This window comes from Diabrotica undecimpunctata, chromosome 8 (genome assembly GCF_040954645.1).
Source record: "Diabrotica undecimpunctata isolate CICGRU chromosome 8, icDiaUnde3, whole genome shotgun sequence".
Taxonomy (NCBI): Eukaryota; Metazoa; Arthropoda; class Insecta; order Coleoptera; family Chrysomelidae; genus Diabrotica; species Diabrotica undecimpunctata.
The window spans coordinates 10,506,714-10,522,139 of NC_092810.1; the positions used below are offsets into that span (position 1 = coordinate 10,506,714).

The following is a 15,426-nucleotide window of genomic DNA, read 5'->3' on the forward strand; positions in this document are numbered from 1 at the left end:
GAGTAGTGCACAAATCGGTGATTATTCTTATTTATCAAAGTTACAGTAACAATCAATTGAAGTAACCATGGTAATATAAAAATTATTTGCGACGCTTGAAAAAAAAATAGTATGTTCTATTCGGAGAAAAAATGACTTTTTGTGCCTCTGCTTAAAGCCTCTTCAAACGTACAGCGTCGTCACAAAAAGCATCATTTTTACTCTTAATAAAACAATATACTATTATATAATAAAAATATAATCAAAAAGTAAATACCACGGAAAGAAAAATAGGAGAAAAGCGAGAGACGAATACGAAAAAGCAATGTATAAGTACACTATGTTGACTAGTAAAGTTAAAAGAAATTATAAATATATTCTAAACTAGATAAAGATAACAGAAGAAGAGTGGCGCAATTTCTTTTGTCTATTAATGTAAATGAAGATAGAAGGAGAATGTATGACAAACTTTGCTATACATCCTAAAATAAACTAAGTTGTAATAAAAAATATAAATATTGTTTTGTATTATTTGTTTTTTTCTTTTTTGTTAATCTAGTAAAAATGTTCTAATTATAAATACTTTTTTAGCGTTTAGACATCCGAGGGAGAGTGAAAGTGCTTCATGGTCAGAACCGTAAGTCAGAAGAGCCTCCTTTAGGACTTTTTGCAATTTGTACTCCTTTTGGACCGCCATCACTATTAGAAATCCCACAAAAAGAAGTCATGTTCAAAAGCAAACACAAACTAGATTTGGCTCTAGTTTCTATGGACCAAAGGTAAATAAATGCCATTAACGATTAGAGTTTTTATATATGGTTCACCATTATGTGTATATCGTCATGTTTAAGCAGCAAATCGATATTTATTAATTTTTAATTCTTGAACATAAACCATGTCCCTGGAGTCATTTTTTGTGATTAATATTTGAAAATCAGTTATTGTTTTAGTTACTGATTGTTTTTTATATAACTAGTCAGTAGGATAAATTTAAAATTTGATGCCATTTTTCTGGTGCGCATTTGTTGGTTGATATATATTTTCTTGAAGTACCTAATTTAGCTAGTTGATCGACTTTTATTAGTTATATCTCCAATGTGTTGTATTATATTCATCATTAATTAGTTAAGGTTTTCATAAGGGCGGAAATGTGGGAGTTTTTCTACTGCGCTTTTGTTATCCGAAAGAATAACGATGGCCTGCTTAATGTTTAATAATTTTATGTAAATCAAAGCTTCTAGAATTGATACCAGTTCTGCAGAATATAGTAATTTTGCAAATTGCAGCTCCTACGACATTTATGTCTTTTGAAGCGTCGATATACACTTGTAAATAAACTATATGAGAACTTAACAATGAATACATATTAAATTTCCATAGAATTTATTGTATTTTATTTTTTTTTCTTTTTTAGAGGGAAAATGTTATTAGGTTATTCAGACAATGAATTGGCCACTATGGGAGGTTATGACTTGGTACATTACGACGACTTAGCATATGTAGCCAGTGCCCATCAGGAACGTAAGTATTAACAATATTTTTAAATATTTTATTATTAAAATGTCATATACATTTAAAATGTTCTAACGAAGTGTGTAAAAGTCAATAGCAAAAGTTCATTCTCCTTCTTCGCGTGCCATATCAAAATTATCTGACATTGGCGATCACCATTGCGAGGGCTTCTCGATCTTCTGCAATATGGAATAATTGTCCCGCATTTGATATCCGAGTCCATTCTCGAATGTTCCTCAACCAAGAAAACCGTTTCCTTAATACACCTCTACGGCCCTCTATGATGCCTTTAAGAATCAGTTGTAATATTTTATATCGACTTTCCCTTACTATATGTATCAGATAAGACATTTTTCGATGTTCAACAGTCTTTAGCATTTCTCTATCTTTGTTGACGCTCCTTAGTACTTCTTCATTAGTTTTCCTTGCTGACCAAGGTATCTTCAGCATTCGTCTATGAACACACATTTCCAATGCTTCAATTTTGTTCATGATCGATACTTTTAGCGTCCACACTTCTGCACTATACAAAAGTACGGACCAAACATAACACTTAACCATTCTTTGTCTTAGTTCTAAACTGAGATGATTATTGCAAAGAAATCACTTCATTTTCATAAAAGTAGTTTTAGTCATTGCTATTCCACGTTTTATTTCTATATCTGGATCTAGTTGTCCGTTATCACAGTTCCCAAATATGTCATTTTGTGGACTTTCTCAACTTGAACTCCGTTTAATTGAAGCTTTGCATCGGAATGTGGGTCACGACTAAACACTAAAAATTTGGTTTTGTTTAAATTTATTTTTATGCCCATTTCTCCTACCTCGTGAATACGATCAAGCAGAATTTGGAGACCTTCAATATTATCTGACAGAATTACTGTATCGTCTGCATATCTAATCACATTAAGTAGTTTCCCGTTGATTTTTATTCCATATGGTTGTCTCTCAAGTGCCTTTTTAAAAAAACTGGTACGAGTAAGCATTAAGCAATGTTGGCGACAAAATGCAACCTTGTCTGACTCCTCGTTGTATGGAGATTTCATCGGTGTAGTTATCTCCAATTTTGACGATAACAGTTTGATTCCAGTACAAATTTTTAATGACACGAATATCCTTGTCATCTATTCCGATATTTTTCAGTGTTTGCATTAACTTTACATGCTGTACTTTATAGAATGCTTTTTCGGAGTCCACGAAACATGCAAATACATCTTTTCTTTGACCACTAAAACCAAATTGGGTATCTTCAAGATCTTCTTCGCATTTGCGTCTAATTCTGTTGTGAAGTATTCTTAAGAATACTATTCTCCTCTATTATTTTATCTATTAGTTTTAGCAACTCAGTTGGTGTATCATCTGAACCACAAGCTTTTCTAATTTTAGCATTTTTTAAAGCGTGTTCTACCTCGCATTTCATAATTTCTAGACCGTCAGTACAGTTTTGGTAAAAATCGGCAATATTATTCCTCTCATCCAAATAACTCTGGTATATACAGCTCCCATTCTTTTCTGTTTTCGTCCTCATTTAGAATAATTTTGTTGTTATTGCCAATGAGTACAGAGGGAACTCGTTTTTTAAATATGTTACTCATTTCTTTTTTGGTTTTTGTGCACATTAAATAAGTCGTGTTTAGATATTACATCCTCCATTTCATCGCATCTTTCTTTCATTCATTTTTCTTTGGCTAATTTGATCTCCTTTTTTATTCTTCTCTGCAGGTGTCTATGTTCTGTTTCATTAGATTTTATCAGTCGACATTGTTCCATTAATTTCAAGATGTCGTCTGTCATCCATTTATTTTTCTTGATTAAGTTTTTTCATTAACTTGGTTTTTAAATTCACTCCATAGTTCTTCTGGATCTTCTATTTGTTCTCCGATGTTTTTATTCTATTGTTAAATTCTTTTTTAATGTTATATTTTATGTTTATATCGTCAGCAAAAGTTCATAGCTGCATGAAATTGTTAAAAAAGCCCAAACATCCGCATGTTTATACAATATATGGGAGAGCGGGGCAAGTTGAGACAAATTTCTTATTTTAATTTTTACAATTTTAGTTTAAATTTTTTTCCTATTAAAAAACGTTACTAGGTATATGATATTTTCATATATTTCAAAGTTTTCTAAGATTATAACTTTTTGATTGAATTGATACTTTTCAATTGATACAAAATTGACATTTTTGTATAATGGTACAAAGTGTATTAATGTTACCCACACGGGGACCAGTTAATATTAACTGGGGATAGGTTGAGACAAGTATATAAATGTTAATAAAATGGATACTAAGGTAGAAAGGGTTTCTTCCCTTTTTTATTATTTTCCTCTCTCCAGCTTTTGGATAGGGACGATTTTGTTGAGTACTCACCGTGGACAGGTGTATTCTTATTCGTAGAAGACGTTGATTGGTGCTCCTGTGACTGTATATTCTCGACGTTGCTAGTCCCAGCCTGGGTAGTTTCGACAGCGCGGTTTTGAAAAGCCATCTCTCTATTTGTAACTGAGCTTGACAAGAAGTCAGCATCAGTAATCACGTCTTTGTTGTAGAGCACGATTCCTGTTACTTGAAATCTAGAAATAATATTCGTAGGATTTATTTCCATCATTGTTCATCATCAAATCATCAACTGAAGCGAAATAAAATTTTTAAAAGGTCCATTGACTGATTTGTCAAGAGGTTGTTGACGATGGGAAGTGTGAGAGGAGAAGTACAACATAACGAGACCATTTTCTTTACAAAAATTAAGCACTTCAATAAAAATACGTGATTCAAAGCTGTTCAAAACTAACAAACAAGGATGGTCTTTTGTAGATATCACATGGCCTTGAAAATGTTTAATAAACTTCAAAAATTATTTGGATGTTATCCATCTCCATCGATAGAAAGTTGCGATGCAGATTGGTGGTCCGTTATTGATAAAATGGTCTTTGAAAAACACTCGTGGAAAAACGAACATCTGAGGAAACGGATTTCCTATAGCGCTGATAGCCAAGATCATAGTAACTATTTGCCCTCTCGCCCCTGACGTACCTTTCTCTACTTGGTGTACTTCTTTTTCTGCTACAATTTTATTTGTGCTCTGTACCGTTTGCACACCGGGTTGCAACCGTAGTTTCAGGCTCCCTGATTGATAGTCGATCGTGTCTTTTCATAAATAATGTGAACCAGTCCTTTGTAGCCATTTTATAGTTATCTAGTGTATCAGGTACAATTTTTATTAGCCATAGCAAGTTCATAAGCCAATATTTTAGTGTTTTGTTCTAGAAGAGCTTCTGGAACCATCGAAAATCTTTCATAGCCAATTAATTCATTGCAAATTTTTAGATGTTTTACATTCTGGAATTTTCTAGAATATTCCAGAAAGATAACATTGTAAATTAAAATTATTCCAAAATCCGAACTAACTTTTAAAGACGGTTTGCAATTAGATTTACCCACAAGGTCCACAGCTTGATGCAAAAAAAAATTAATAATTAGTGTTAGAAACTATGTTATGTAAATAATGTAATTAATGTTAATTCATTTTTAGTATTAAAAACTGGAGCTTCTGGTATGATAGCCTATAGATTTCAGAACAAAGACGGACAATGGCAATGGTTGCAGACTAGTTCGAGACTAGTGTACAAAAATTCGAAACCTGATTTCGTCATAAGCACACATCGACCCTTAATGTAAGTTTTATTTGTTATTGTTTAATATTTTTGTCTATAAACATCATGTATGTCGTAAAGTTTGACTGTTGCATTGTTTATTGTGACTTTGAAATTCATCTGGGCCAAAAAACAAATTATTTCGATATTTGTTGACAAAGCGCAATCTCTAATCACTATTTCGTTGGGTTTCCGAATTTAATGTGACGGAATTGCTTGAAGATTGTTCAAATTCAAGCACACTTGAAAATTAGTTGTGCTTTGGCACATTTAAGATTGTTAAACAAGTATTGTGTAATGTTGTGCAACAATAATTATAGTTGTTAGGCAACAAAAGGATTTTTAAACAATACTCGTCTGCTTATTATTGACTTTTTGGGTATTTTTTTAGGTTACGGAGTCACACTAGAAAAATGTTCGTCTTAAATCATATAAACTTACAAGGTAGATTACCTATACTGTGTTTCAACCGTTAGAATCAGTGTGGTTCTAAATTGTAAGCGGGTTTGCCATATTTCGCTCATTCTGTGAATGATCATCAATAAATCCTCATTTTGTATACAACAGCAGTTAACAGTGATAATTCTTTACAGGTACCTGCCCAATATTTTTACCTATTTTACCTATTTCAGGCTTTTTCCTTCGGTTGTGGGAGACCAGCAGATGATGTATGCTCCTGGCGCACTTTGTAAATACTCCTTTCAAAAACGCCACTCATCGATCCAAATGATATTTCGTAAGAATAATGATTATCTGCTTTTCTGAAACACTAAAATGTAGCCCGCTTTTCCGTGGAATAATTAGGTGTGCCATTACTAAATTTATCCAAACTCGTAAAAAATAACACAACCGACACTATAGAACTAATCGTAATTTTCAAAGTTACTGCAACTCTATAGATTTTAACACGTATCAGATCATTACGGGAAACGTTATTTATATTTCGAATAAGTAATTAAAGTAGTAATAATATCAATGAGATAAGATATTGTTCAGGATGTAACAGTATTGAATAAATTTTCAACAGGGAGCGACCATAGACTAATTAGAGCAAAAACCACTTTTAACACTGAAGTTGAAAGAACAAAAATGATCCTCAAAAAGAAAAGTGGAAGGTGGCTGTTCCCAGAAGATATAACACTTTACGAAGAAAATATTAAGACAAGTTTGGATACACACGACTTAGAGAATATCAGCATCAATGAAATGAACAATAATATTACTCAAATATTAAAACAAGCTGAAAAGAAATACTGTCCTCGTCCTGAAAATAATAACAAAAAATTAAGCCACAACACAAAACATCTTCTAAAGGAAAGAAGAAAACTTAGGGAAAATCAGGATCATAACCAAAATGAACTAAGAATTTTGAATAAGAAAATTAAAAAGGAAGTTAGAAAAGATCTGAGACGATACAATACGATGAAAATAACTAGAGTAATAGAAGAAAACAAAAGCTTGAAAGTACTCAGACAGAGCATGTCCATTGGAAGAAAAAACGTCCACAAATTAAGAAATGAACAGAGGCAAATCATTGAGGATAGAGTTCAAATTATGAACACGATAGAAAGTTTTTATAGACAACTATACAAAGAACAGCAATGTAACCGGAGTGGATCATTACCAAAGATAATCAATCAGGGATCTGAAATTTTACCGGACGTAACACCCAATGAAGTTCGAAGGTCAGTGCAAGAAATGAAAAACAATAAGTCCCCCGAAGGCGATGAAATAGTGGCAGATGCCTTAAAAGTGGCTGGAAAAAGATTATGGCAGGTCCTTGCCAAACTATTCACTAGATGTTTGCAGGAAGCAATAACACCAACCCAGTGGTATAACGCAGAAATTATCATACTTCATAAAAAAGGGGATGCTACCGACCTCAGGAATTACAGGCCCATAAGTCTACTTTCACATATTTATAAACTATTTACAAAAATAATTACGAAACGACTAGAAAATAAATTGGAATTTTATCAGCCCATAGAACAGGCGGGTTTTAGAAAAGGCTATGGAACAAACGATCACCTACTGGTAATAAAAAATCTCTAGAAAAATGCACTGAATATAATAAACCACTAGCTTTAATATTTTTCGACTATGAAAAGGCATTCGACACCGTAAATCAACAAAAAATGTTGGAAGCCTTGACAGAATGCCGAATTGACTATCGGTATATAAATATAATTAAACACATATACCAAAACGCAACAGCCAGTGTTAGAGTGGGTGATCGTCAAACCCAGAAATTCCCGATACAACGTGGAGTACGCCAGGGGGACACCATATCGCCGAAACTGTTCACTACGCTTTTGGAATATATATGTAAAAGAGCAAAACGGAGAAAAGCTTAGCCATCTAAGGTTTGCAGATGATATTGTACTAATAGCTGATAGGATAGATGAGGCCAAAGAACTTTTAAATCAGTTCTACCTTTCCTCGCTAGAAGGGGGATTGACAATAAATCTTGTAGTCAGCGAAGATATATGTGTAGGAACAAGATCCATAGACCAGGTAATGCTCTATAAATACCTAGGTCATGAGATTCGCATAGGAAAAGATAACCAAACCGTTGAGCTTCTCCGTCGTATAAGACTGACTTGGGCAGCCTTCGGCAAGCTGAACCATATTTTCAAATCGTCTGATATACCAATATGCCTTAAAAGAAAAACGTTTAATCAGTGTGTTTTGCCAGTGCTAACTTACGGTGCGGAAACGTTGACCATGACAAGGAGAACAGTTCAAAAGATCCGTGTGTGTCAAAGGGCGATGGAGCGTGCTATGTTGGGCGTTTCACTACGAGACAAGATCCCAAATCGCCAGCTACGACAAATAACAGGAGTGGCTGATGCAGTAGAGGGAGTAGCAACACTAAAATGGAACTGGGCAGGTCACGTGGCTCGAATGACAGATAATAAATGGACAAATCGGATACTGGAATGGAGACCAAGAGATGATGCCTACCGAAGCAGAGGTCGTCTACCAACACGTTGGACTGACGATCTAAAACGTTGTCATAGGAATTGTATGCAAGAGGCACAAGATCGAAATAGATGGAAAATTATGAGGGAGATCTATGTCCAGCAGTGGATAAGCGAAGATTGAATGATGAATTAAAGCAGCACAAAAATATCATAATTAAAGCAGCAACAGAATCACTTGGAGAGAGGGAAGTAACGAACACTAACATATCAAAAAAGGAAACACCATGGATTAGAGAGGAAGTAAAGATAAAATGTGAAGAAAAGAAGAAAGCCTTTTTACAATACAGAACACAACAAACACAACTGGTATACAACCACTATAAACGAATCAAGAGGACAAAGAAAAGAGATGAACGAACCAACAAAAACGAAACACATTCAGAAGGAAACATGGGTTTCCCCATTCATACTTTCGATTTCCATTTGTTAAAGGTGACGATAATGAACCACCAACACCAGAGGTGAATACAAACGAAGAAATAAATATTGAAGCGGAAGAGGTTAAGAAAGCTTAAGGAAATTCTTCTTCTTCTTTATGTGCCGTCTTCTACCGAAGGTTGGCGATCATCAAACGATAGGTTTCTCTGTTTTGTGCCGCATGTATTATGTTCGCAGCTTCTGGTATTTGAAACCATTTTCTCAGCCAGGATTCCTTCTTTCTGTCCAAACCTGTTCTACCTTCAATCTTGCTTTCCACGATAAGCTGTAGCAGACTGTACTTATTATTACGGAACATATGACCCCTTTACCCATTCGTCCTAATACCTCTGTGTTGGTCACTCTGTCTGTCCAAGGTATTCTCAGTATGCGTCGATACAGCCACATTTCTAGAGCCGCTAACTTCTTTATAGTTGCTGCTGTTAACGTCCACTCTTCAACTCCGTAAAGTAGCGTAGAGAGTACGTAGCATTTCGTGGCGCGTCATCGGAGGTTAACGCTTAGGTGGCGGTTGCTTAAGAGCTTTCTCATTTTGATGAATTTGGATCTTGCTAAGAAAATTAAAAAATACAAAATCACTAGGAGAGGACAGAATACCGAACGAACTCGTAAAGTACGGAGGACCAGATCTGACCAAACAACTATTAAAACTAATCCAAAAAATAATAGAACAAAACAGAATTCCTTAAAAATGGAGATCAAGCATCTTAATACCTTCCTTCAAAAAGGGAGCCAAATCGGATCCGGAAAATTACAGGGGAATTAATTTATTAAAGACAACACTAAAATTGACCACGAAAACGATGGAACAACTTACTGGAGTCATGTTTATATAAAAAAAAGAAGAAGAAGTAATTATGAACCTTTCTTGAAAATTTCATTTCTTCTAATACATATATACTAAAAATATAATTTTGTGGCTAAATTGTTGAGAATCTCTGATTGTATGTTGTTCGTACGGTTTCTGCCGTGAAGAGCGGCAACGTTGTCAAAAAAATTCTCATTTACTTTGCATGGTTGTATCCCTCGTACACTGCATCACATGTCTGAAACACTAAAGCTGTATGTTGGAAAGAAGCTAAGAGTATATTCTTTTTTAAGTATTAGAACCTGCTAGTAAACCATAGCAACGAACTTGTAAGAAATTTATACAGAAAATGTATAATAAGAGTGTATGTAAAAAGTCAGCGTTGTTCAACAGCTGCAACTAATGATGATAGTTAAGGCGAAGAAATGTTACTTAGATTGGCAACATTTCCAAAGAAAAGGAAAGATGGTATAGTGACAGATGCGAAGAGATTGAACAGTTGGTAGAGAAACATGATAACTTAGACCTTCATAAAAAAATTAGGGAAACAACAGACACTAATATTAAGAAAAAATCAAACATACTGCTGGATAAAAACGGCAAAATAATTATAGACGTCGGTGAAAGGCTTAAAAGATGGCAGGAATATAGTCACGAGCTATTTAAATACGAACGGACTGAGATAGTACTAGAGCAGGAAAAGTTCGACAACGACCCAGACAAAATAAGGTAATAGACAAGGCAACAGGTCCTGACAAAATACCTGTAGACATAATACGGTTAATAGAAGAACAGCAAATTGGAATATTGGTCGACTTATTCAATACAATATACAGTACAGGAATCATTCCAAAGATTGGCTGATGTCAACATTCATAACACTACCAAAAAAACCAAATGCAAAAGAATGCCAAGACCACCGGATAATAAGTTTAATGAGTCATACGCTCAAAATATTTTTAAAAATTATACACCGGAGAGTACACAACAAACTTGAGCACGACATAAGTGACACACAATTTGGATTTAGAAATGCACTGGGAACGAGGGAAGCCCTGTTCGCTGTGAATGTACTTGTGCAAAGGTGCATGGATGTTAACCAGCCAGTATATATGTGTTTCTTGGATTATAACAAAGCCTTCGATAAGTTCAGACATAACCGTCTTATCGAATTACTTGAAAAGAAAAACTTAGATATGAGAGACATCAGGATCATTAGCGCTATCTACTATAATCAGATCGCTATGGTAAAAGAGAACAACGTCTTTTCAAATGAAATACAGATTGAGAGGCAGGGCTGTGTTCTGTCTCCTACTTTATTCAATTTGTATTCAGAGGAAATAATCCAGGAAGCACTAGAAGAACTAACTATGGGAATAAAAGTAAATGGCCGACCAATCAATAATATACGGTTTGTCGACGACACTATTTTATTAGCGGAATGTCTTGAGGATTTACAACAAATGGTTGACAGAGTGGTAGAAGTCAGTGAAGAAAACGGTGAAGAAAACATAAACACAAAAAAGACACAATTTATGGTAATTACAAAAGCCCAACAGCGCCAAAAAAACATAACAATGCATGGAGAACAAATTTAAAAAGTTGAAAAATATAAATATCTGGGTACAATAATTAACAAAAAATAATGAGTTCACAGAAGAGATTAAGGCAAGAATAGGACAGGCAAGAAATTCTTTCAACCAACTGAAAAAAGTACTCTGCAGCAGTGACATTTCAATTTCTTTAAAGATAAGACTTCTGAGATGCTACGTGTTTTCCGTATTATTTTATGGGTTGGAGGCTTGGACATTAAAGTAAGATATTTCGGACAGATTAGAAGCCATCGAGTTATGGGCCTGCAGAAGGATATTAAGAATAAGTTGGGTGAATAGAGTCACGAATGTCGAGGTGTCGAGAAGAATGGGAAAAGATAAAGAGGTTTTAAATACAATTAAAGTCAGAAAACTGCAATATCTGGGACATGTTATGAGGGGCGAGCGTTATAACTTGTTGCAATTAATAATGCAAGGAAGAATACAGGGTAGAAGTAGTCGTCGAAGAAGACGCAACTCCTGCTTAAACAATTTGAGAGCTTGGTTTAACTGCACTTCTGCTGACCTCTTTAGAGCAGCGGTATCGAAAGTGCGAATTGTCATGATGGTTGCCAACCTTCTTAGAGGAGATGACACATGAAGAAGAAGAAGCAGCATTTCCATCCTTCAACAATCCCCTCTGTCTACTGTGGTCTACTCCATTTTGTTCCCCCTAGTGGTTTCCAATGAAATAGCCTTATAGGCTACGGCTCGTCAGGTTTTCTTAATAAATGTACAAATTACTTCAAGGATCGTTTTCTTTGTTGAATTCCATGTCTTATTTGTGATTTTTACTTAAATATTTTCTTTTATATATTCGATTTCGGCTTTCATGCAATATTTTTTATGAAATAGGTTGTTAATGTATTAAATAACAAACGGTAACTAACAAACAAAAATTTTACTCAATATTTTTTTTATTTTTAGGGAGGAAGAAGGGCGTGATCTTCTAGGCAAACGTACAATGGACTTTAAAGTGAGCTATCTAGATGCCGGTCTTCCAAATAATTATTTCTCCGAGACGGATCAACTTCTATCTAATACTCCAAACGTTACCCCCCATCCCATACCAACGACTCCATCTAGAGTAAACCGCAGGTACAAGACTCAACTAAGAGACTTTCTGTCTACTTGCCGAACAAAACGTAAACTATCGCACAGTTCAAGTGGACAAGTCACTCCTCCTGCTAATTCCAGTGTTACATCGGCTGTGGTTAGTCCAATGCCTACAGTCGATTACATCACTTCCGATGGTTGTACAGCCGCGTACAACATGTACACTAGTCCGTACTCTTCGGCAACTGCAGAGCACAGTCTGTCTTACATGAGTCACTCCAATTTTCAGCACAGTTTATATCCAACGCCCACTGCACTGGACAATCGTTATTTGACTACTACAGAAAACTTATTTCATCAGTATAGGCCACTTAGTACGTATTACCCAGAGTACCACCATTCCCCTACCGCTAGTCCTTACGTCGGAAACGGATTTCTTGAAATGCCTTCAAGAACATATGATCCGTCTAGTTCAACACCTAGTCACCACACTACCTACAGAGCCACTGTCATGCCAGTCGACGACAAAATATATTCATGTCAACAAGTCGGTCAACCAACATATGTGGATGCTTCCAGGAGCTACGTAGTACCTAACTCCACTAAATGTTTAGATGTCTCCTGGCCTTACTCAGTGAGTCCTTCTTCGGGAATAATCCAGCCAATTCAAGTCATGAGCACACAATTAGATATAAGTCACAAAGAATGCAACAAAATCAAACATTCATCAATTGATGGAATGGGAAACCATTCTTCTTCGCCGGTTAACACTGGTCTTATTACACCGAAAATGGAAGATATTAAAACAGACGCAAGCATAATCCACCAATCAGAAAGCCCCAATCACCACATGAGTCAAAATTCAGTAACGCCTCAGCATTTTTCCCCTGTGACATCAGTATCAGAAATGCCGAGGCAGACTGTTTTAATGTGGGGATCTAATCATATACACAACTCTCCAGGATCTACGAACAGATCTCCGGGTGACAACGGGGATTACTCCATTTCGTCAGTACCACCTTCAGAAGGTTGTGATGCTTTAAAAAGTTTAGCGGATATAAGTAATCCCGAAATGTGTAAATGGAATGGAGAGGACAGTAAAGCCGAAACTGTAGTTCAGAATAGTGATTCAGACAGTCCACACCATCATCCTAATCACCACAACCACCACAATTCGCGAGTAGTGATGGTTCTATGATGAATGTGTTTTACTGGCACTGACCAGTATGTACATAAGTATATATATTTTTATTAAAATTGCACATAATTTAAAATGTCGCTGGTATTGGCAAAGTCACATAATAACTTGGATATTGATTTATAAATGATTGCAAAATAAATGTTCCATAGGCGTCTAGTATTGTGAACTTACAAAAAAATACATATCAATTTCGCGTGAGAAAACTTTTTTAGAAAATAATTGCATATAGTGTGCAGCCTTATGATGTTGATTCTTAACAGTTGTAGAATTATTTATAAAAAAAATAGTATTAAATTATACGTGTAACTCAGCTAATTCGTTTTATGTATACCATATTTTGGTTAACGGCAGTATTCTTCTCGTAAAACTATGCGAAATCTTCAAGAGATATGTCACTAACAAGCCAACGGTAGTCTTATAACCTACTGATATAACATAATCTTTTAAAACACAATAAAAGTATTCGGCTATATGGTAGTAAAAAGGGCAAAAAATTGATTACCAATAAAATAAACTCCCGTTCAAAATTGCTTTAGAGATCGCTATCCTGCTGGTACTATTATAATTAGACCAGAGGAATCATTAATTCAGTGAGAATGTGTTGGTTGTGAAATAGGCGCGAAAGTAAGTGTAACCAGATGCTCGTTCAATTAACATCCATAATGCTAGTTTCTTTTTACGAACCACGTCGATGTATTATGTTATTGTGCTATGAATAAATTATTATTTATTCACGATATTAAATATTTTTCGAAAACATCCGAGTACTCTGTTTGCACCAATTTAGCGTTGGGAAGCCTCGAAATTCCAGAAGATGTGCATAGCATTCACCCTTGTGCACTAGGTGCTCTGAGGGTCGGTTCTGAAGCCATATTCATGTTTAGTAACCCCAAAACTCCCCCAGTAATCAATTTAGTGCCGAATATCTTTGAAACTCCAGAAGATGACGTACCTTAGCAGTCCCTCTGGGCAACAGGTGCTCCGAGGTCAGTTTTGATGACATATTTGTGTTCAGCGACCCCAAAAAACCCCAAAGATCAAAACCTGGCCCTTAATATACTAACTTTGACATTTTTTCATAAAATTCGATAAGGCCCCAAAAATTGGATGCACTTTTGGATGCATGTTATGCACTGTAAATGGAATTATACATTTCCAACCATTTTTCTATTGTAGACTTTTTTCCTGACGTCATCCCGAACACAATTCAAAAAGTTGATAAGTGCTGTTTTTAAAAATAAATTTATTTTTTCCTAAATGCACTTGTCTATGACGCGTTCTTAGACTGTCGTGGACGGATAGAGTCACAAATCAGGCAGTGTTATAAAGACTGAATATTCAACCTGAAATTATACAGGGTGTTTCAAAAAAAGGTAACCCCGTCTCTAGGGTAGGTAAAAAACTGAAAAATAATTGGGGTTTGCTTAGTAAAAAATTTTTGTAACGCCATCCGTTTTCAAGATACAGGGCGTTGAAGAAAAAAAAAATTTACGCATTTTTTACGATTTTGCCGAAACTACTGGCAACATTGTAATGAAATTTTATACGAATATGTTTTGGAAGCTGATACATCCCATGAATTTGTTTTTATATCTGATTCTCATAGAGGGCGCTAGTTACACGGATCGTACTAAGTATTAGTCAATATAACTTTTTTAAGAGTATAATTATTAATCAAAATTTCAAGTAAACTTAAACATCATTCAATTTTACACGAAAAAGGTACTCTTGGTAAAACTCGATACTGTGTACCGTCTTCGGAATATTTTGATTTGAAAATTATGAAGTAATAATTGATGCTGGTATAAAATAGTTAGTAATTAAACAAAACTCACAAGAAGAAAATTAAATTAATGACTAAGAACATAAAATAAAATTCAATTACAGTAAGTGTTCAAAATGCCCTCCGTTTTCGCGAATACACAAGTCTATTCTTTTTTCTAAAGATTCCATTAACCTTCTAAACGGTAGGGGATCAGCTATGATGTCATTAAATTGACATTGAATTCTTTCTTTCAATTCTTGGCGTGAATTTACCTCTGTAAATGCAAAGGGTTAAAATCGCATGACCGAGGAGGCCAATGAATCGGAGCTTCTGCACCTCTACCAATCCATCGATTCGGAAAAAGATTACTCAACCAATTACGACACCTTTTATCAAAGTGTGGTGGAGCTCCATCGTGCATAAAAAATGAAGATCTT

The 15,426-nt window shown here is 35.1% G+C and overlaps 1 protein-coding gene across 1 annotated transcript in view; it reads left to right on the forward strand.

Moving 5' to 3' along the window:
• Positions 1–14,561, forward strand: part of ss (aryl hydrocarbon receptor spineless) — a 400,860-nt gene extending 386,299 nt beyond the window's left edge. The window contains exons 6-9 of the mRNA XM_072542458.1: positions 571–758; positions 1,394–1,500; positions 5,025–5,166; positions 11,895–14,561. Coding sequence (XP_072398559.1) covers positions 571–758; positions 1,394–1,500; positions 5,025–5,166; positions 11,895–13,221 — 1,764 coding nt within the window. The 3' untranslated portion in view covers positions 13,222–14,561. The remainder of the gene's footprint in view (positions 1–570; positions 759–1,393; positions 1,501–5,024; positions 5,167–11,894) is intronic.
• The last annotated feature ends 865 nt before the right edge of the window (positions 14,562–15,426 follow it).